The sequence below is a fragment of the Lynx canadensis genome, chromosome B2, assembly GCF_007474595.2.
Source record: "Lynx canadensis isolate LIC74 chromosome B2, mLynCan4.pri.v2, whole genome shotgun sequence".
Classification (NCBI taxonomy): Eukaryota; Metazoa; Chordata; class Mammalia; order Carnivora; family Felidae; genus Lynx; species Lynx canadensis.
In genome coordinates, this window is record NC_044307.1 from 111951193 (window position 1) to 111972449 (window position 21257).

Here is a 21257-nt window from a genome sequence, read left to right on the forward strand (position 1 = left end):
TGGAATACTGTGCAGCAAGAATAACATGAACTACAACTACATACAACAAAATAGATGAGTCTTACAAACATAGTGTTGAATTAATGCAGCAAGAATTATGCACAGAATAATGCATGCTGTGTGGTTCCATTTATAGAAAGAACAAACTTGGCCAAACTAAACTATATCGTTTATGGATGTGGAGGTCATAAAGCTATAAAGCAAAGTAAAAAAATTGTTATCAAAAAAATCAGAATAGTTGTTCCCTGTGGAGAAAGGTATGGACAAAGAGGAATCTTGATTGGAAAGCAAAACCAAAATTAGAGTCAGTGGGTGGGTAACAGATGGGAATATTCTTCAGAGGTAATGGAAACATTGTTTCCTGACCTGGATATTGGTTATGTGGATATCATTTCCTTATTGTTTAGTAAATGATATACAAATATATATGATTTATGCAGCTTCAGTGCCTGTATTTTACAAAAAGTTTCTTTTTCAGTATTTTAAAAACTGTGATGACTCATAATATTTTTTAACACTGAACTGATGAGGTGGCTGGTCTCTTGAAAACCAAGTGGGACACTGTTATTAAAACATTGCCACAGTTATCAAATTTTTTTTTCACTTAGAGTTCTTGTGCATTCTGGCTTCTAGGTCAGTGTTACCTAACAGCTTAATTTTAAGTGAGTTCCTGCAATATTGGAAAACATATTTGTCATCTTGGTAGTGTTGCAAAGAATTAAAGAAACATTGGAAGTACTTTAAGCAGACATGCAGAGTTCAATATGTCACAATATAAGTTGACTATGAAGTAAGGACATAAAATCCACTCTCAAGTTTATTATTTAGCTTCTGTAATACTGTATGAGAGGCAATTTTGCAAAGTACTATCTTTCAGTTTACCTATCAGAGATGTTTCCACCTGTGCCTTTCTTCAAATTATGCTGTCACTTCTTAACTCATTAGCTCAAGGACACAGAAAATAAGCCATCACCTTTCACTGATTTTTCTCCAGAGGAAATTGGGTCATTCCATTTGGTTTGTGAATCCCTTTGCCCCACACTTCTTTAAAATTATCATCTTTTTTTCCCTTTCTACTACAGAATTATAAGTGCAAATCAAGACAGCCAAATATAATTATATTTCAGTAAGGATTTCATTCTATCCCAAATAACTTTCTAATCATTGAAATAGATGGTATATACCATAGATGTTATACAAACTCTTAGTTGGTAACTGACTGGAAAATATTAAAAAGATCTTCTCACTAATCCAAATCTCTTATATTGGCCTAAAAGAATCTTCTATGTAGAACTGGAAGATAACTAAGTCAGCAGTTTCTCATAGTTGAGTACTTTAATCCCACCTCCTTCACAACCATTAGAATTTATGCTCATCTTTGCCTTAGGTTCTTGTTGGTTGCTCACTGGGGTGTAGTTAGCATCTCCATTGGAAGATGTCTGTAATTGTTTGTGGAGTTAAAATGATAGTGAAGAGTGCTACTATATGCTAACTAACCTGCAATGTCTTGGAAAGATCTTTGACTAATTCTCCTGTCCCAAATGCTAATAGAGGATGACTCCTCCAGCTTTGATGCTCTCACATAGAGAATGAAACCAAGGTATTAGTAAAAATATATTAAATAATTGTTTGCTAGATATATTAACCTGAAACTGTTAGGATCTAGGGATGTTGGTGAAAACTTAATTCTTTGATTTTCCTTTACACTCTGTTCTTTCATTTAGAAATATCCTTCAATTTATTTGTTTTTAAACATTTCTTATTTATTCTGAGAGAGAAAGTGTGAGTGGGGGAGGGGCAGAGAGAGAGGGAGAGAGAGAGAGAATCCCAAGCAGGCTTCACACTGTCAGCCCAGAGCCCAACTGGGGCTCAAACTCACAAACCATGAGATCATGACCTCAGCTGAAATCAAGAGTCAGACATTTAACCAACTGAGCCATCCAGGCACCTCCTTTAGTATCTTTCAAGTTTTAACTTAATAATAGTCTCTGATCAACCATGTCCGTTTATTCTCCTGCTTCTCGGGTTTTCCTGACACTCATACCTCAAAACATTTGATTTCTTTGTTACACATTAATTTATACTCTAGTTATTTCATATGTGTAAATGGTGTCTACTTTAAACTTGAGTGATGAGAAACCCAGGAAACTATCTCACAGTTTTTATATATAATTTTATCTGTACTTCTTTTAGGCAACTGACAGCCTTCTCTCATATAGTTATTTCTACAATTATCTCATCTTCCCTTGAGGGCTGGTTTACATATATTTCACATTTCATCCACAGACTTAACACAGTTACTGGCCAAAGCAACTACGTGAAGTGCACATACTTATTAAATATCTTTGAGTGTGTCAGCAGGTTTGTCCCTTTCCATCCATAAATGAATGACAGAGGAAAGGGACAAAGATAAGGACACCATGTTCCAAAACACCTGGTTATTGAGATCCTATGGCACTCAAAGACAGGGACCCAGGCTGTATTATGGTTATGACAAGTCAATTCTAGTCAGGACCTGCAAGGTTTTCAGATCCAAAGACTGGGCAGAAACTGAATAGTAAACCTGGTCTACTTGATTCAAGAGATAAGCAAAACTTCCTGAGACCTGCCAAAGCTATTATTTCTAGTATAACCCTTTCAGTCACTGTGAGCAAAGTCTTTAGAGGTTTCTGCTGAGTTACTACTTAAATCTAGCCATTTCTGCTACCTTAGGTACTTCCTCGTCATGTCTTCTGAACTTTGGACTAAGGATCATGTCTCTTCATCCTTTCTTTGATAAAGGCCTTTCTCTAGTATCTCAAAAACCCTCTTGCCTTCCCTCAATGCTTAATGCAGTGCCTTTATAGGACACCATAACAAGACCACTGGCCTATAACACTAGTTCCCATAGCACTTAGAACAACAGTGACCACAAAATTAGTTTGTAACAACTGATTTCTTATCATTAACCTGAAGAAAGTCATTTAGTGGTCATTTTTATGACAGTGTTATTTCATTTTTTTTTCATGAATTGAAAATAGTGTTCCCAAAATACAAACTGAGCTCAAGTAGGGTATTTGACGATCAAAAACAGCAATGGACATACAAATACTGGGAGCACACTCACATCAGAGGGCCAAAAACTAGGGATTATATCAAACTACTGGTTCAAAATAAGTCATGAATGTAAGACATCCACCCTTTTCCATGATACAGCAATAGGGGGCCTTAACAAAACTAGAGTGTTTAAACAAGGATTTTTATCCAGTTTCTTAGCCAGGTAACTCTGTACCTTGACCATCCTAGGGCCTCATCCCACAGACCACTAATTCTCACCTATGCCTTCTCTCTTTTTCTTTCATCTCTTCATTGACCAAACCTATTCATGATCTCTGTACTTTGGTCAGCGATTTCATGGTCCAATAATGGCATGTGCACTGCAAATTACCAGAGTGAAGAATAGGACACTCAATCACTCTAAAGTTACTTTTTTAAGCAAGTTTCAATGTGTCCTCACTGATCATAAGATTTATGAACAATAGCATGATTTTGTCAACTAGATCAAATAACTCATCATTCATAAATCCAAACTGGAGTTTATGTTTTTAAATCTGTTCAGTCTTCAATCTAATGATTATCTTTTGCCCTTTTCTGTTTGTTTTTCAATCTACTGTATCAGAATCAGGGACTTCGTATTATATCTCTTCATTTCCCCATTGTCTGGTATTCAGCTTGGGACACAATAGGTTCTAAAATATTGACTACAACTGAAACTCCGACATGACCTCCTGCCTTATAAACCTAATTATAGGTTGGTAATTAATACCACAGAGTCTATAATTTTGTTATATTTCAAATGGATGTATTTTCTTTGTTTGCTTTTCTCTAAATGCAATGCCTAATGCTTCTGCATATTTAAATTCACAAACTTGGCATTTCACCATACTGTGGTAACTTCTAGATTTTATACCACATTCTTTTCCCTCAGGCAATTATACATAAGTAAAATAAGAATAACGATGGATAAAAATAATAGCTCTGGCACTAGAGGTCAAAGAAATGTCACTTTATAATTACCATTTTTGTTTTGATGTCATATCAACTGTCTACCACAAACAGAAAATTCTCTGAGTCATATGATGATTTATTTTAGCAGGCAACAATAAATTTTCCAGGGAAATCTTGCTAAAAATGTTTTCAAAATATAAAGAAGTAGAAAATGATTCTCTCACATCCATAAGCTCACCAATGCCCTAAGTTGTATATATGATGTGTATATTATATTAAGAGCTCTTTCTTTTGTTTCTTTCTCAGCATTTCATTAACCTGTATAGGGGAGAGGAGCAGGAAAGAGCAAATGAGTAGCAATGATAAAACCAGTCTCTAACAGCAAGTTCTAGCCTCACGTGCCCTGCTAAAAAGCAGGTTGCAGAACATAAATTATCTTTGTTCTTCTAGATTAAAAGATTGTAGCTTTAAGTGAAGACCACATACCCCAGCCCTTGCCACAGATACCGAATTAGAAACTATATGAACCATACATATTTAAATGTAATACGAAGTACATCATAAGTGAGATGGACTCCATGGTTTATGAGGAAACAGCTCATTTACATACCAAAGGATCTCTCAAAATCGTAAATTCCCTGTGCTTTTGACAGCTTGACTTCAGGCACAGAGATGTGGAGATGTTTGATGTTTAGAGAGCATAACTAGTACAGAGAGAAGCAGGACTTTATTCATTACACATTTGCCAAGGATATTCTTTTTAACTTCCTTTGAAGATGGAAAATACTATCTTTTCTTGGACCAGAAAGTTCATCGATCTCTGCTTAACCCTCACTTGGGGCAATACATGTTCATGTGACACTCAAATAGGCACTTCCTATGAGAAATTATTCATGGCACTCATGTAATTCAGAGAAAGTGGGAATTTGGGATGCAAAACTTAACTTTGCTAGATCTTCCTAGAACTTTAAGTTGAACGGAATCTAAACTCCATAAACTTGGAATTATTGTATTATGCTAATGCATGGTTTCCAGATAAAGGTTTTCCCCTAAATTTCTCATTTTAAATATGTTGCTTTAAATAATACTTATTTTTTTAAAATATTAAACATTTTGCTAAAGTATTTCTTTTTATTTGAAGGAAGAAAAGAGTAATGATTTAAACTCTATAACTGTAAAACCAAAAGCTTAACTGGAAAATCTATGTATGCATTCTCTTTTCAAATTGATATATTCAACCCAAAGGTCAGCACAGACCACCTTAAAATTGCTTAGTTGCACCATTTTATGTTTCCCTTATATTAAATATTGTTAACTGATTAAAAATTAATGCAAACAGCATTGAAGGCTTTAAGTCTCTAAGGATTCCTAAGCCTTTAGAATAATAGCTGAATAGGCTCAATTCATTTTTGCATTGTAAAAGTAGCATGGTTTTATAAATCAGAGTCACAGTGATGACCAAAAACAAACAGGAAAAAAATTAAGTAGCATTTAAACTGCCAAACAGAACATCTTCAATGGGTGCTGTGTGCTTAAAATGTGATAGAAAAAAAAGAATCACTCTTAGAAATAATAACAAAAGCTACAACAAAAAGCTTCTTAATGGAACCCAGCAAAGGTTGACACTAAAAAGATACATTTTCTGTATCTGAAAACATTCTTCTGGCCTTATTATTCAGCCCCTCCCATGAGGCTCCTCATCCTCCCCCAGTGTATGGTTAAGAAGTGGGACTACTGCTGGAACCCAGATTTCTGACTTAAACTCCATGCACGTTGTACTCTATCACACTGCCTTTAATTATTTTAATGCTGTTCTCTCTCAGCTCTGCACTCCTTGTCCTCTCTCACTTTCAACGAATTATGTCACCCACTGGTTTTCACAATTTGCTTTTCTTCTCTTTTTCTAAATTCAACTTGAGCAGGAAAGAAGATTGAGAAGTTTTAGAATCAGACTAATCAGGTTTATGTGAAAGGACTTTTAGGCTTTCACTGTTTCTGTGATATTTTTAAAAGATATTCATGCAAGACTTGGTCCTTAATACCCTGTCAGTAAATACCATGTTCCTGACTACAGCATTTTTTGGAACTATTTTTCTTTGCCTCATATTGACCTCTTGGGTTTTTAATTTCTTCTCAGGTTTTCACATGGACCATCTTGAAAGTGATCTGTTACTAATTAAGATGTCTAAGTAATGTCACTAATAATTCTGAGAAATGATATGAAACAAACCTCCAAATTCCCACATCATAACAGATATATTTAAAAAGCATTGTTTCCTTTTCTGCTATTACAAATGTAATACACATGTCTGGACCCCTCTGTCTAATACAAGCATATTTGGTTTCCATTTCAATGACAGCAGACTGTTAATTTAGACAGTAATTTGCACTTACAAATAAATTTGGTGGTCAATGGATTCATTGACCCATGTATATAACAAAAAGTAAATTGTTACTAAAAGTATTTACTAAATACACCAGCTCTGTTCTTTTATTCCCCCTAGCTCTTTATTAAGGAAAAACTTGAATATTCACAAAACAGAATGTTATAATGAACCCATCATCAGCCTCGATATAATCAAGTCATGGTCAATCTTATGCCACACACAGCCCATTGACATTCCTCTGTGGAATATTATTTAAAAGGAAGTTTCAAACATTGCATCATCTCATTCATATATATTTGAGTATGTATCTCCAAATAATATAAGAAGTTTTAAAACATACCACAATATGGTTATCCCTAAAGACAAGGTCATCATCACTACCATCAAACATTCAAAGTGTGGGGAGTTTCCAATTATTTAATTGAAATTTTTTAAGGTTGTTTGAATCATGATCCATTAATTATACACATTATGATGGGTTGCTTTATTTTCACATTTGGTTTTATAGGTTTCCTTGACATCTCTTTTTGTTTGTAGTAACTTATGTGAAGGAATTTTGTTGTTTGTACTGCAGAGGTTCCCATAGCCTGGATTTTGCTGACTGCCTGCTATGGTGTAGTTTTTAGCATACTCCTCATCCGTCTATTACTTGATAATTAGAGACGGTGTTCCATTCACTGCTTTTCTTTTGTTTCTCTTTATTCTGGGTTTTGTTTTTGTTTTTGTTATTGTTATTGGTTTTCAATCTGAAGAGTTAGTTCTAGCTCTCATTTTAATGGTTGGTTAGGTTTTGCCTTATATTTTCCCAAGAGTTTGCCTTTCTGTGGCTTCCAGACTTTTTATCTATTGATTTTTGCATTGTCTCCTCCCCGCCAATCTACACTTTAAACAACCTGTGCAAAAGTCTTTTCATGTAACTGTGCCTGTTATGATCATGATCCTCCTCCAAATATATTCTCTTGTCAATGTCAATATTAAAATGTGTTCCTGGGGGCGCCTGGGTGGCTCAGTCGGTTGGGCCTCGGACTTCGGCTCAGGTCATCATCTAGTGGTTTATGGGTTCGAGCCCCTCGTCGGGCTCTGTGCTGACAGCTCAGAGCCTGGAGCCTGTTTCGGATTCTGTGTCTCCCTCTCTCTGCCCCTCCCCCCTCATGCTGTCTCTCTCCCCTTCAAAAATAAACATCAAAAAAAAAATTTAAATGTGTTCCTAGAACTAAAAATTCTATATGTTGTGTAGACATTCTATATGTGGTATATCGCTTTTTTTGAACAGGAGAACATAATTTGGAAGTCATTAGGTGTTGAACCTAGTACTTCATCCTCTTCCTCCACCTCCCAACCCAAGTCATCTCTACTTGGGCCAAAATGCCACTCTTGATTTGGCAAGATAAACACAAATATATAATCTGGATCTCCTCCTACTTGTAATTTCACCGTCTATTGCTCTAAGTGACATAACTTGTGTGCATAGTTAATTAGTCCGGTTGTGAATTCTTGACCTCTTTTCTTGAGAATGACAATTGCCACTGAGGTGCTATAGAATCTGTTGAAGCAGTGCATTGTGCAAAATAAATTACTATTTTCGCTCTAAATTTTGAACATCAAATCCTCTCACAGGTTTGTTACAGAAGCAGTAAAACATGGTTGAGCTAAAAGAGAGGAAACAATCCCCTACTTAGTACAACAAACCGTCTCCTGAATCCTGAAATTATACAATTGAAGTTGAGAGTTTGACATAACTTCTAACTTTTTTTACAGAATTTCCCTTAACTAAGCATTCTAGTAAATTGTAAGTTAATTACAAATAGGATCTCTACCAACTTGAGTCTATTACATAAAAATTTGCACTTTCCTATGTTTTAAAGGTCCTTGGACCCAGAGAACACAGTTATATAAATATTATAGTAATGCATAATTTGTATATTAGTTACCTGGCAATTTGAAAACATTACATATTTCATCAACTTTTAAAAAGGTTTCTATGTTTTCAAAAAAGCTACGAAGAATTAGCTATACTTTAAAAGAAGAATTAATTATACTTCATTATTAAAAGTACTCAAAAGGTAGTTTTACATAATGCTATATGCTGTCAAATGCTGAAATTGGTGGTTGAAAATTCACAATGAGACTCATAGGGGCGCTAACTCTGGCACTTGTCTAGGAATAACTAGGCCTCTGGAAAGAAGGTAGAGGCTATTTATAGTCCTAAGCCCTGGCACTCTTTGAGTTTGATTCAGTCTGTGGCCTGATTATACCTGATCAACCTAGCATGGGCCATAGTAGAATAAGGGCCTAGCGTAGGCCCCCATCAGCCTCTGAAACCACACTAGGCTAACAGTCTCACACACCAAGGAGAAGTATTCAGCATGTCTCAGGTTAGAGATCTGGATGTGAATCCTAGCTACACTATATACAGCTGTATAAATTCAGGTGAATTCCTAACCTCTCTAAACTTCAGGTTCTTATTCTATAAATAGCAATAGTAAAAATATCTATCTCAGTTAAATTGAGGAATCAGTGATCACATAACAAACTTCATACATTGCTTGACATATAAGGTCTTCTAAATAAATGTGAAATATTATTATAATTATATTTATTAATTCATCATGGCCAGAATCAAAGATGCTGTTTCCCTAAAATCCTTTGGCTTTCAACTTTGGTCTAGTTCTACTTCGTCTATTGCTCTGTACCTGAAACACAAAAGCATTACTTCATTCCGTCAGATGAAGTAATCCAACTTGGACCATGCAGTGAAAATCTATGTAAAGAACTTAAGGTTCTTAACAAAAGTTCTTAATAAAGGTTCTTAATAAGGTTCCTTTTTTTAAATATGAAATGTATTGTCAGATTGGTTTCCATATAACACCCAGTGCTCATCCCAACAGGTGCCCTCCTCAATGCCAATCCCCCACCCTCCCTCCCTCCCACCCCCCATCAACCCTCAGATTGTTCTCAGTTTTTAAGAGTCTTTTATGGTTTGGCTCCCTCCCTCTCTAACTTTTTTTTTTCCTTCCCCTCCCCCATGGTCTTCTGTTAAGTTTCTCAGGATCCACATAAGAGTGAAAACATATGGTATCTCTCTTTCTCTGTATGACTTATTTCAGTTAGCATAACACTCTTCAGTTAATAAGGTTCTTAATAAAAGGTTAATGAAGGTTCTTACTAAGGTTCTTAGTAAAACTTAAGGTTTATCCACATGACCTGCATTATAGTTGAATAAGCATTGATATAAGCCATAGGAGACATGAATTTTATCTTCAGACTTCCTCTAATTATCAATGACCATAGGAGAGTGGTATAATCTGTATGAGCCTCAGTTTTCCAAAAATTGAGGTCAGGCCAGTGGACTAGAGCTCTCCAAGGGGCTACGCTAGCTCTAACCTTCATAAGTGCTATGTGATGTTTGCTTGCTTTGTGATAAATGGATGGGAAGAGTAATCAGTAGATGCCCTCGACTACTGGTACAGTACTTACATTTTAGAAATGTGCCCAAAAGTGGGGACAAAAGAAATATAGCAGATGAGTCAAAAGACTATTCCAGACTAAGGGAAGAATGTGTACCAAAGTTCTGCACAAAAGCACACCTCTTATGAAAGACTAAAAGAAGGCTATTGTGGCCAGGGCCCAAAAAAGTGTGACTCATGAGGACAAAATGAAAAGTGTGTAGGAGAGAAGTGTGCAGGAAACTCTGGATAACCACAGAGAAGGACTGAAGTGTCAAACTTAAAAATTCAGCTATTTGAGTTGACAGTCTAATTTTTATTTGAGAAATATGATTGATAAATCATTCCAGAAAAGAAAAAAAAGTACATCAGTGGTGTTCAAATGACATAGAGCCTATGAACTGCAGGGGGTAAGGAGAGGAAAATGACCATCACTAGATGGTGTTTTTACACTTTAATTTATTACTAATTCAACTACTTTTATGGGAGACTCCAGGCAGTCTTTTGAAAATCCTTTAGATGCTCCACATGGAGAAGACAGAAACAAAAGTTCTATTTAATAATTAAGAATTCTCCCATAAAAAAAAAGTTATGAATCAAGTGCAAAGGTCTACAAAGATCATCCACAGGCAAACCAAAAATGTTTTGGTCAAGTGACCTCCTGAATCAGCTGGATGTGCACATCCCATATATAGGGAGGGAAACACATTCACAGGTATCTTTTTAATTTTTTTTAATATGAAATTTATTGCCAAAATGGTTTCCATACAACACCCAGTGTTCATCCCCACAGGTGCCCTCCTCAATACCCATCACCCACCCTCCCTTCCCTCCCACCCCGCATCAACCCTCAGTTTGTTTTCAGTTTTAAGAGTCTCTTATGTTTTTTAATGTTTATTTTTGAGAGAGACAGAGAGAGAGCATGAGTGGGGGAGGGGCAGAGAGAGAGGGAAACACAGAATCCAAAGCAGGTTCCATGCTCTGAGCTGTCAGCACAGACCCTGACATGGGGCTCAAACTCACAGACCGCGAGATCATGACCTGAGCTGAAGTTGGATGCTTAACCAACTGAGCCACCCAGGCGCCCCATAGGTATCTTAATAGCTTGTGCAGGGTGAAGCAAGAAGTTGTTATAGATAGTTCTCTTTAAGACAAACTAAAGGCCACATGATACAGAATATCTAAAGAATAGGAAAAATTGCTATTTATATTTAGTTAGCAAATTCTGAACTAAAATTGGTAAAGAGTAAACCTGATATCCTTTTATAAAAAAGAAACAGAAACTAGGTCTAAGGGAGCTGGCTTCTAATCTTGGCAATGCCATAGTCTTGAGCAAGTCACTGAACATCTGAGTTTTAGTTTCTATTTCTGCAAAATGGAGATAATAATGCCGACTTAATTGAATTGCATGAGGTTTAAATAAGTAAATACAAAGTCCTGAGAAAAATACCTGATAAACAGAAACCTCTCAGTAATTGTTTTTATTAATTTGGGGTGCCAGGCTAAATTTCTCAGTGGAATATACAAGTAAGACATTTCTTCTTATAAATATTGACTGAAAAATCTCCAACTCTGAAATCACTGTGTGTCCATACTAACGTCTACGCGAAGAGCCAAAACCACACGTTCTATTTTTCAGTTGTCTAATTAAAAACAAACCAGAACAGCATTCAACTTGGAAGCTGATGAGAGCACCACCTGTCTGATTTTCTTACAGCTGTCAGAAGCAAATTTTAGATCCACCTCTTAGATTTTTACCCCAACTAGAACTGGATTGTGTCTGTATTTAAAATGCTTTAGTTGTTTTAAAGGGTCCTTTTATTCTAAGGAATATAAATATTTTTATATATTTATATATTTGCATATAGGTGAAACGATTGCTACCATGGTCGAATAATTAAAAATTGCATTTTAGTTAGGGCATAAACCTTTTCAGAATAAGCACTGAAACAAAATATTTACTTTTACAGAAAGATAGAGTTCCTTGTGTAAATGCAAAAGAGACATGAGTGTGTGAAAAGAATCAGAATTTGAATTGCTTTATTTTAAAATCATATTTATCTATATTTTGTGTATTTCCAAACCTTGTCTCTGACTATCTACCAATAGTAAACTGTATACAAATTTTGTGGGGGCACTTACATCTTAAGTTGTATATAAATCTTATATACGTGTGTGTGCATATTTATACATTGAAATTAGAAAGGGAAAACAAATTTAAGATCCGCATTTTAAAATATCGTAAAGCAAAAGTACTCAAAATCATTCTTCCGTGGTTAAATATTAGATGCAACATTTCAAGTTCATTGTGGCTTCTATCCTTTTGAGCCTTGTAAGTTTTGCAAGGTTAGATATTAGCCATGATGTTACATGACCATAGCTATTTATAGAGGGGCCGGTTACAATTGGTACCTGAGGCCTTTGGCATAGCACACAACAGTTTCCACATGCAAAATTTCAGAGAAACCCCTTCTCTCCCCCAACACACAGATCTATCAGCATCTCAGCACCGAAACCCACTTCTCCAATCCTGTATAGAATCATTGATTAAGAAAGTATCTAAAAGCAACATTTAAGTCGACAAATGGACGGTCAATGTCACTATCGACTTCCACCTTTTTTTCCTAGTCGGTACTATTGGAAAATGGTAGCAATACCTTCAGCAGTGATCTCCGTCATGGTGGTTGGAGAAAGGAAAAGGCAGGTGAAAAGTTCCCGTCAAGTGGCACTTTGCAGAATACTTTAGGATTTGAGAACTCTGATAGGGGGTTCTGTGTGAAAATGTGAGGGCTCTTCGTTTTCCTGGCTGTTTCTGCTGCTCCTTTGTTGTCCTGTTGAACTTTGTCTCTTCTCTGCAGAGTTCTCCCCCTGGAAACAACCTGAGCCCTTTCCAAGCTGCACTTGTGGCTCAGGCAGAAGTATCAGCTTCGAACAAAAATAGCCTCATTTCCCTAGGACTCTTCAGCACTTTTTTTTTTTTTGGCACTCTAGTGGAACACACACACACACACACACACACACACACACACACCAGCTCTCCAGCCCCAAAGAAAGATAGGCCAAAACAAAACAAAACAAAACTAGAAAGTACTGTCTAAACCCCCACAGTTTCCCTAAGATAATTACAGATCTTGGGGTCTATGTCAGAAAACATGAAATAAAGAGTTGAAAGTAATCTTATCTGTGATAGCTCAGATTTATTCTTAGCGCCCTTCATGCTCAGAACATTCCTCTTCCCTTATTTGGTGTGGGGAGGGTCCTGTAACATCTACCAGAAGCAAAGGGGAGGGTAGTCTTCTGTCATTTTCCGCAAGGTGATTCCCTATTGGTCTAAATCCACTTAGCAAGTGCAGTTATTTATATAGGGCCACACTTAAACTTGCAACTATTAAATCCTGAAGCTTCCTTGTAGGGGATTAAGATTTTCCAAACATGTGAGACCTGATGAATTACTTGATTTTTATATTCTCTTTAATTTCATACTGAAAACAAAATATCTGAATTTTTATCTATGGAGTAAAAAAAAAAAAAAAAAAAAGGGAAAGTGACATAAAGTTTAGAAATCCACAGCCAACATTTTAGTAAAAGATTTCAACCTTTCCCTACCAAGAAAATAGAAGAAAAAAGATCATAGCAGCTAACAATTAACCAAATGGGCTGATTAGCATTTCACCTTCCCATTCCTAGACAGGTGTTAATGAGCGGAGAAATATTCAATAGTTGGTGGTAGAAAGGGGAAGGAGAATCAAAGGGCATTGATAATCACAAACTGTAGCCAATTTGAATAATCAAGGGGTGACTATACTTATCTTTTATTTTATTCTCATATTCAACCGAATAAATGTTTGTAGTTTCAACTTTTAGCCTTAACTTACTGCCTATGGTTGTCAAAATCTCTTTGACTTGTATGGGACTTCAGGGATCATAAAGCAAAGTCAAATATGCTGTTTTAATTTTTGAGACTCAGAAGAAAGCTACAATAGTTATTTCCATAGAAAATTACATCCTCCACCCTCCACGTCAACATTTTTGCATCTGCTGCCTCAATTCTTTGCACGCAGGAAGTGTTCATATATTTGCAGAATAAGTAAGGAAGCAATCTTAATTCACAAAAGTGTAAATAATTCCAGGTCACACTCACAATTTTCTAAACGATTCTATACCTAGGATGGGGCCTGGAGGCTTTTGACTACAAGTTTGTACCTTTCCCCCCAGAGGTGAGTCTTTGTTGCAGACTCTACGGTTTGCAGATTAGGTCACCTGCAGATAGAAGGACACAAACTTCTTTCGCCCCCTTCCTGGAGCACAGGGTTGGTGCCTGCTTTCTAAAATGGGGAGGAGGGGGTGCCTGGGTGGCGCAGTCGGTTAAGCGTCCGACTTCAGCTCAGGTCGCAATCTCACGGTCCGTGAGTTCGAGCCCCGCATCAAGGCTCTGGGCTGATGGCTCAGAGCCTGGAGCCTGTTTCCGATTCTGTGTCTCCCTCTCTCTCTGCCCCTCCCCCATTCATGCTCTGTCTCTCTCTGTCCCCCCCCCAAAAAAAAATAAATAAATGTTGAAAAAAAAAATAAAGAAAAAAAAATAAAATGGGGAGGAGGTAGCCTAAAAGCAGACTTGTCCTCACTTGACCTCCAAAGGCATCTCCATTCAATAACATCACAGTGCTTCCAAATTTAAGAAAACTTAGCACTTCCCATCTCCATTTGTCAGTCACTTTCACAGTCTTCCATTGTGCCTAACTGAAGAAATAATAATCCTGTGTGCAATTCATTAAGAATTTAGGGCCTAAATAAAAGTAGCTAGCTTGAAGCAGGAATAAATCACAATTACAAACTCCTACTTAATAAGAAGTTGAAATAAGAATATAGAGCAAGAATACTAAATTCCTAGTGATTGATGTTACTCTTAAATTCCCAATCACTAATTTTGTGCAATACATACTAGGAGAAAGAGGAATAAAACATATTCTAGCAAATATACATGTTTGCAAGATAATAAGTTTTTTAAATCTATCTGTTGGATGAGCTGATGAATCTTATTAGACATTAAGAAACCAGTATTTTTCTCATTTTAAAAATTTTACAACTTTCAAGTTATTTGAAATTAATAAGATCTATCTTTGAGTTTCAAGTGGAACTCTCTGAAGCTTTCCAAAACCAAGCAACTGACATTTTTCTAAAGGCAAAGACCGCATTCTTCAGGATACCTATCCAAAGAATAAAACATTACAATGTGTTTGACTTTCATCATCTTTTTTGCCTTTCTTCATTTGAAAAAGGTGTTCATTTTAAAAGAGACCTTACCAGTTCATTGGGCTCTTTTAAGATGACCTGAAAGTTGGGGGCTCTCTCTTCTCATTAATAGCTTCCTGGGTCAACACAGGTAGACTTATCCTAGTTTTGCAAACAGGAGTAACTGTTCGCGATACATCATTCACTGACCTGGTCTCTACAAGTCAATGGTAAACCATGAAAGTTCGTTCTTCTATTAAATGTTCCGTTTAGTCCAAGCTGCCCCTCCAATTTGATTATACTGGGCATTGCCTGTTGTGATTTCCACTAGGTGTGCTAAATATTCAAATTATTAGACAAAAATATTTTTCCTTAGAGCAATGTTTTAAAAAAAGCTGGCTGCTCTGTCAGCTCTTATCATGAACTAACCATCAGTAACACATACATTATATTTGGCTATGAATAAGATATTTTTACTGAATTTCAGATGCAAAAAGATTCAGGAGGCAACCGGGGAAGTTTTGATGATTTTTGGTTCCCACCAAAAAAACATAAAATAAAGCAAAGTGAAGTTTTTTAAAAACCATTTTAAGTCTGTACTATGTTATCTTGTTCTGTGCCAATGTATTTGTGTGTGTTTTATAAAGTAGTGAGAAGACTAGGAGTAAATAGTTATTTACTATCAGTCACCCATTTCTCAAGGGTTGGAGATATTAGAGAGAAAGCAGAGTTTAGGATTATTTCTCAAGATCTATTTCTTAATTTATGGATACAAACAGCTTATATGTGAATAACATACACATGAATTCATGACAAAGAAAAATAAAATAATAAAGAACTTTGTGCAATATTGTACTCTTAAACAGAGCGTAGGTAAATCTGTGGGATACCTAATTGGGTTAAAAGTACTTTTTACTTGGATCCTGACAAAATAAGAGGTATCACTTTTATGTAAGCTTAAATTTTCAAGTTCATTTTAATAAGAGACAAAGATAACCCACCAAATGGTTTTGAAAAAAAGGGGAGAGAGAGGTAGGGGACTGAGTGTCATAATGTAAGAACGTTTTATATTTGAGCTAACAAAATGCAAGCTACTGTTTGACTGCCTCGGTTCAAATAGCTTACCAGGATGAATATACAAAAAAGAAACGCTTTACTTTTAGCTTTGGAAGTGAAGAAAAACTTGGCAAAAACAACTTAAATACGGAAAGAATAACTATTGGCTTTTAAACCTTAGAAGGAAGAAATATAGAAGAAACTAGGAACACTGAATATGAACTTAGCAGCCATTTGAGGGTATTTGCTTTCATCTGACCTTGAAATCTCATCACATGACCTAGAAATTCCGCGGAAGCTCTCACATGATAAACTTAATCTTCAGAATCACAAGAAAAGTCTCAATTGAACTATTAGTTCATTAACTTCATCTCAGCACTGCTGTTCACTTCATTTTAAATTATTTTGTTTTCTATTTGTGTCATGGAAAATCTCGTTCTGTCCTCTTTATTTTCTCTAAATGGCCTGTGCTCATTTCTTTAACCAAAGGTTGAAAGTCTTTCCATAGGTTTGGCTTACCATCTGATTATTTAGAAACTGTGTGATCCAGCTCGTTTCAAATGACGGAAGGCATTCCAGTGCAATTAAAAACTTTCCTCTCTTTAACTCTGACTCATGAATAGCTGAGTCTCCAATATCAGGCTTCTTCCCTCACACACATTTGACATTGTCAAACATTCTCTCAGAAATTTGCCTACGTCAATTCGGTCTTCAATTAACAAAGGCAATGGATGCCCCTTCCTTCTTGGGGATTCTATTCTTTGAATTGCTGGCTTCTGTCTACTACCAGTGTCGTCTTTATAAGGATCTGCCATATCCCATAGTAGGTGGTCCTGTGGAATCCACAATTAGGATTATTTCCTTCTGCTGTGCACTCTATTACATATGACCTTCAGTCTGTAGTCTTAGTCGCTATTCAAAAGCGATTTTTCGTTTATGCTTTTTATTTGCTTATAAAAGCATAAATAACTTTTTTATAAAAGTATCTGCTGACTAGTTCTTAGATACAAATTTCTTATTCTCTAAAAATAATTTAAATGAACATTTCTGCTTGCTAATTTGGATAAAATTAACAACATCATCATCTTGGGGTTTTTTGTTTATTGTTTTTATTTTGTTTTTGTTTTGTTTTAAATCTTGATGTTTTTGCATTATCCACAATGTAATCTGTTATATCTGATTTATCATTACTGCATACCAACTAGAGTCACTAACTTTCTGAACTTACTTATAAGTAGCTTAAACTCGTTATTCCATTGCTCAATAAATACATATATTAATTATCTCTTTGCTCTCAGCACTAAACCCCGTTCTAGTGATGGATTTTGTCCTCAAGGAGCTCAGAATCTAATAAGAGAATGAAAAAGATACATCAAACATTATAAACCAATGTAAAACGTTCTCTAGTAGAATAAACACTATGCATTGCTGTGGAGAAGGAGCTTTGATACAATAGGAAAGGCTTTAAGAGTAAGGAAATGCTGGCATTGGGTCTTGAAGTATAAGAAATTATTTAAATAAATAGATTGAGGACATACATCTCAAGTAGAGGGACAACCCAGAAAAACAGCTCAGAAAAAACTATAAGGGTTTAAACATAATTAATTTTAAATACTTCAGTAAGGGGGCACCTGGGTGGCTCGTCGGTTAAGTGACTTCATCTCAGGTCATGATCTCTCGGTTTGTGAGTTCAAGCCCGGCGTCGGGTTCTGTGCTGACAGCTCAGAGCCTGGGGCCTGCTTGGGATTCTGTGTCTCCCTCTCTCTCTGCCCCTCCCCCACTCATGTGTGCGCGCGCGCGCGCGCGCGCACTCTCTCTCTCTCTCTCTCAAAAATAAAAATAAAAATAAAAATAAAAACTTTAGTAAGATTTGGTTACAGGGTACTTGGAAGGAAGCTACAGAAGAAATAAGAGAATAAAGAAGAGCCAGATACTCATGTATCCTACAAACCATCCTAAAGTATTTGGATTTAACTCTAATTTAGAATGACATTGAAGTGTTTTAGGCAAAAATATGAAATGATCAAATTTACCATTTGGAAATAATGGATTCCACAACAAAGTGATCATCACAGTTTCCTTGAGATAATTTCAGGGAACCTTAGAAATAGAAGCCAGATTACAGAATGTGTGGCAAATGGGAGATCATAAAATGAAATGAGAACCCAAATCATGCTTCAAGGAAGCTTACATGAAAAGCAAAGGAGTGAGATGATTCACAATTAGAGGGGGAAACAGGGTAAAGCAGGAGATATTTTTTAAAGCTCAAAAGACTTGATCATGTTTATTCTTTAAGGGAAGGGATATAGGAAGAAGGGAAGAAACATTAATGACATAGGAGAGAGAAAAGGCAAGGAATATAGAGAAAGCTTTAAACGGATGGAAGGGTAAAATTAGAGCTCATGTGGAGAGTACTTTTACAGAGAAAACAAATTTTTTAGTTAATCAAAAGAATTAAGTTTGGGACAAATATGGACAATTTTTGAGTTGTGAAAGGCAAGATTTAGAGGAATTTGTGCCAATGGCATTATTTTCTCTAGGAGTCAATGTCATCTGCTGAGAAACAAAGGGCTAGAGGTTAAAATGACATCTCCAGGAGAGTTCTAAAGGTTTCAAAACGCTGAAGAGGCAAAAAGAAAGTCAGCTTCTTGAGAATTGCAAAGTTCTTCTTAGAAGCCTGCTGGGCTTAGATTTCTAAGTTAGATCATAGTTTATAGGAACAAATCCAGACATATATTAGAGTCATAAAAGAAGTAAAAGCAAAATGAAGTCCAAATACACCTCTTTTTATTATTTTTTTAACGTTTATTTATTTTTGAGACAGAGAGAGACACACGGCATGAACAGGGGAGGGTCAGAGAGAGAGAGAGAGAGACACAGAATCTGAAACCGACTCCAGGCTCTGAGCTGTCAGCACAGAGCCCAACACGGGGCTCAAACTCACGGACCGCGAGATCATGACCTGAGCCGAAGTCAGACGCTTAACCGACTGAGCCACCCAGGCGTCTGAAATACACCTCTTAAACAAAATAAGAACTTACATTCCGATCAGGCTCACAGTTCAGGGAGGTGTTCCAAGGTAATGAGCAGGTATTCTCCATGGGGCCATTTAGAAATCCAGGAAAATGGCACCTCCACCACCTTTACATGGCTTCCAAAATTGTTCTGGTCATTACCACTCCAGCCAACAAAATGGGGAAAGGCTTGCAAGGCTGTATAGGTCAAACCTGGAAGTGACATGGGGCTGGCAGTGACACCCTATGAAAACCTTGCTACTAGGAATAAAATCTCTCCATAGTACTATTTTTGAGTTCTCCATAGCCGTGTTAATAGACTGAACGAATATTGGAGCAGAAAAGTAGGTGGTTGGGCTAAAATCTCTGGGCAAGAGTGGTCTTCAAGAAAAGTTTTAGCTAAACTGTGACTAATGCAAGGATATGGGAAGAACAGTGCAGCGATGACTGCTTTAGAGAAAATGCATGATCTAAATGGCTTTTATTTTAAGTACTGTCTAAGGATTACAGTCATATTTATAAATCAATCTTTTTGCATTCAGAATGTGGATTACCCTTAACTTCTAAACACGTGAATAGTGCAACATGCTATGAATATTTATGTGAATGAATAACAAAGACATACCTACCAAGAATTAAAGCATTTCAAGAGATTGGATATGAGGGCATTTGACTTACATTTTTATAAGCAGTTTTAAGCATCTGTTTATCCAAATACCTTCTCTCTGTCTGTCTCCTTTTATTTGGGGAAGGGAGGGTACAACCATCTGAATGTACCCCTGCAGAGTATTTCATCAATTCAAATTAAAGATGTATTTTACAGTTGTCACTGATATATGACTTTGAGAATATGAACTGCTGTATAAATGTTAAATGTTCCCATCCTCATGAAAATCACATTTCACCTCAGAGCTGTGTCTGGTTTTGCTATTCATTATTCATTTGAAGTCAGAGTTTTCCATTTTCAATATTATAATTAATTTGAATATTATTAAATGTTGTCACAACTGGCAGATTGTCACTTTCCTTGACCTCCTAACATGTATCCGCTCTCATTTTAAATACTTTCTTTTTTTTTTCTTAATCTCCTTCAAAGCAAAACAGAACCATTTGCTCTATGTCTCTAAAAATTCCGTTTAACAAAATAGATCTGTTCTTCTTTCCTCACTCCTTACCCTTTTATTTAACAGGAGTTATTTTCTGTCTTACACGCCCCCAACAGTGTCAGCCTGACTACCTGAAAGCCAATGCATGTAGGATTTGCATTAGGGAAAAAGCATGTGTTTTGTCAACTTTACATCCCACACAGAAATCGTGGGTTCTAAGTTTAGAATAGAATTTCAAACCAATATAAGTGGCACTTCATGCTGGGAACAAATTGGAGTTGTGAAAGACACTGGAGATTTAAATTCATGCTGTCTTGGCATGGCCAATAAGCAGAATAGATGGTTGGTTGCATATGAAGAGTAATGTAGAAAGTGCCCTCATCCCAAAATGTACAACCCAGTGGGGAAGCCTGTTGTATACAAATCAAAGGCTTAGTCCTATCATTTAGAAATTGAACTTGAAATTTTTCTATTAAAAGGCAAATAGCATTTGGAATACAAGATTAGGTTAGCGTTTGGGTGGCACATACCCATCACAGTCACAAAAGTCTCGATTTTGAAGATTGTGCCTTTGCAGAAACCTCTTATTTATCATAGCCTTCTCTTCCAAGAGCCTGGATACAGTCTGGAAAATTCAACACAACATTCTATGCAGCCACTACAGTTTATCCTAGTTGGCCCTTGATGACGAACTTAATTGCCATGAGCTTAGGAAGAGTCAGAAGGACAAATTGAAAGGGTCGTGACATCACTAAAAGGACACATTAAGGGTGTTTCCAATGCCAAATTTCAAGAACCTCTAAATTTGGTTTAGGGACTGTTGCTCCTCTTTGTATCTAAGTGCTCAGCATTATAATCTGCAGAGACAATCAATTCTGACAATTCACCATTTCATTGAAACTGTAAAAATCAGCAGTTACTTCAGCTGGTTCAAATTAGAAGGATATATAATTTTGTTTTTGCTTTGGAAATGTTGTGGACCAGAGACATGTTTGATTTAGTCACTGATTACATTTACATTCCACTGTAATG

At 36.3% G+C, this 21257-nt stretch overlaps 1 protein-coding gene across 1 annotated transcript in view; it reads right to left on the minus strand.

The window, feature by feature from the left end:
- Positions 1-12771, minus strand: part of TRDN (triadin) — a 398565-nt gene extending 385794 nt beyond the window's left edge. The window contains 1 exon segment of the mRNA XM_030316258.1: positions 12478-12771. Coding sequence (XP_030172118.1) covers positions 12478-12499 — 22 coding nt within the window. The 5' untranslated portion in view covers positions 12500-12771.
- Positions 12772-21257: the final 8486 nt, after the last annotated feature.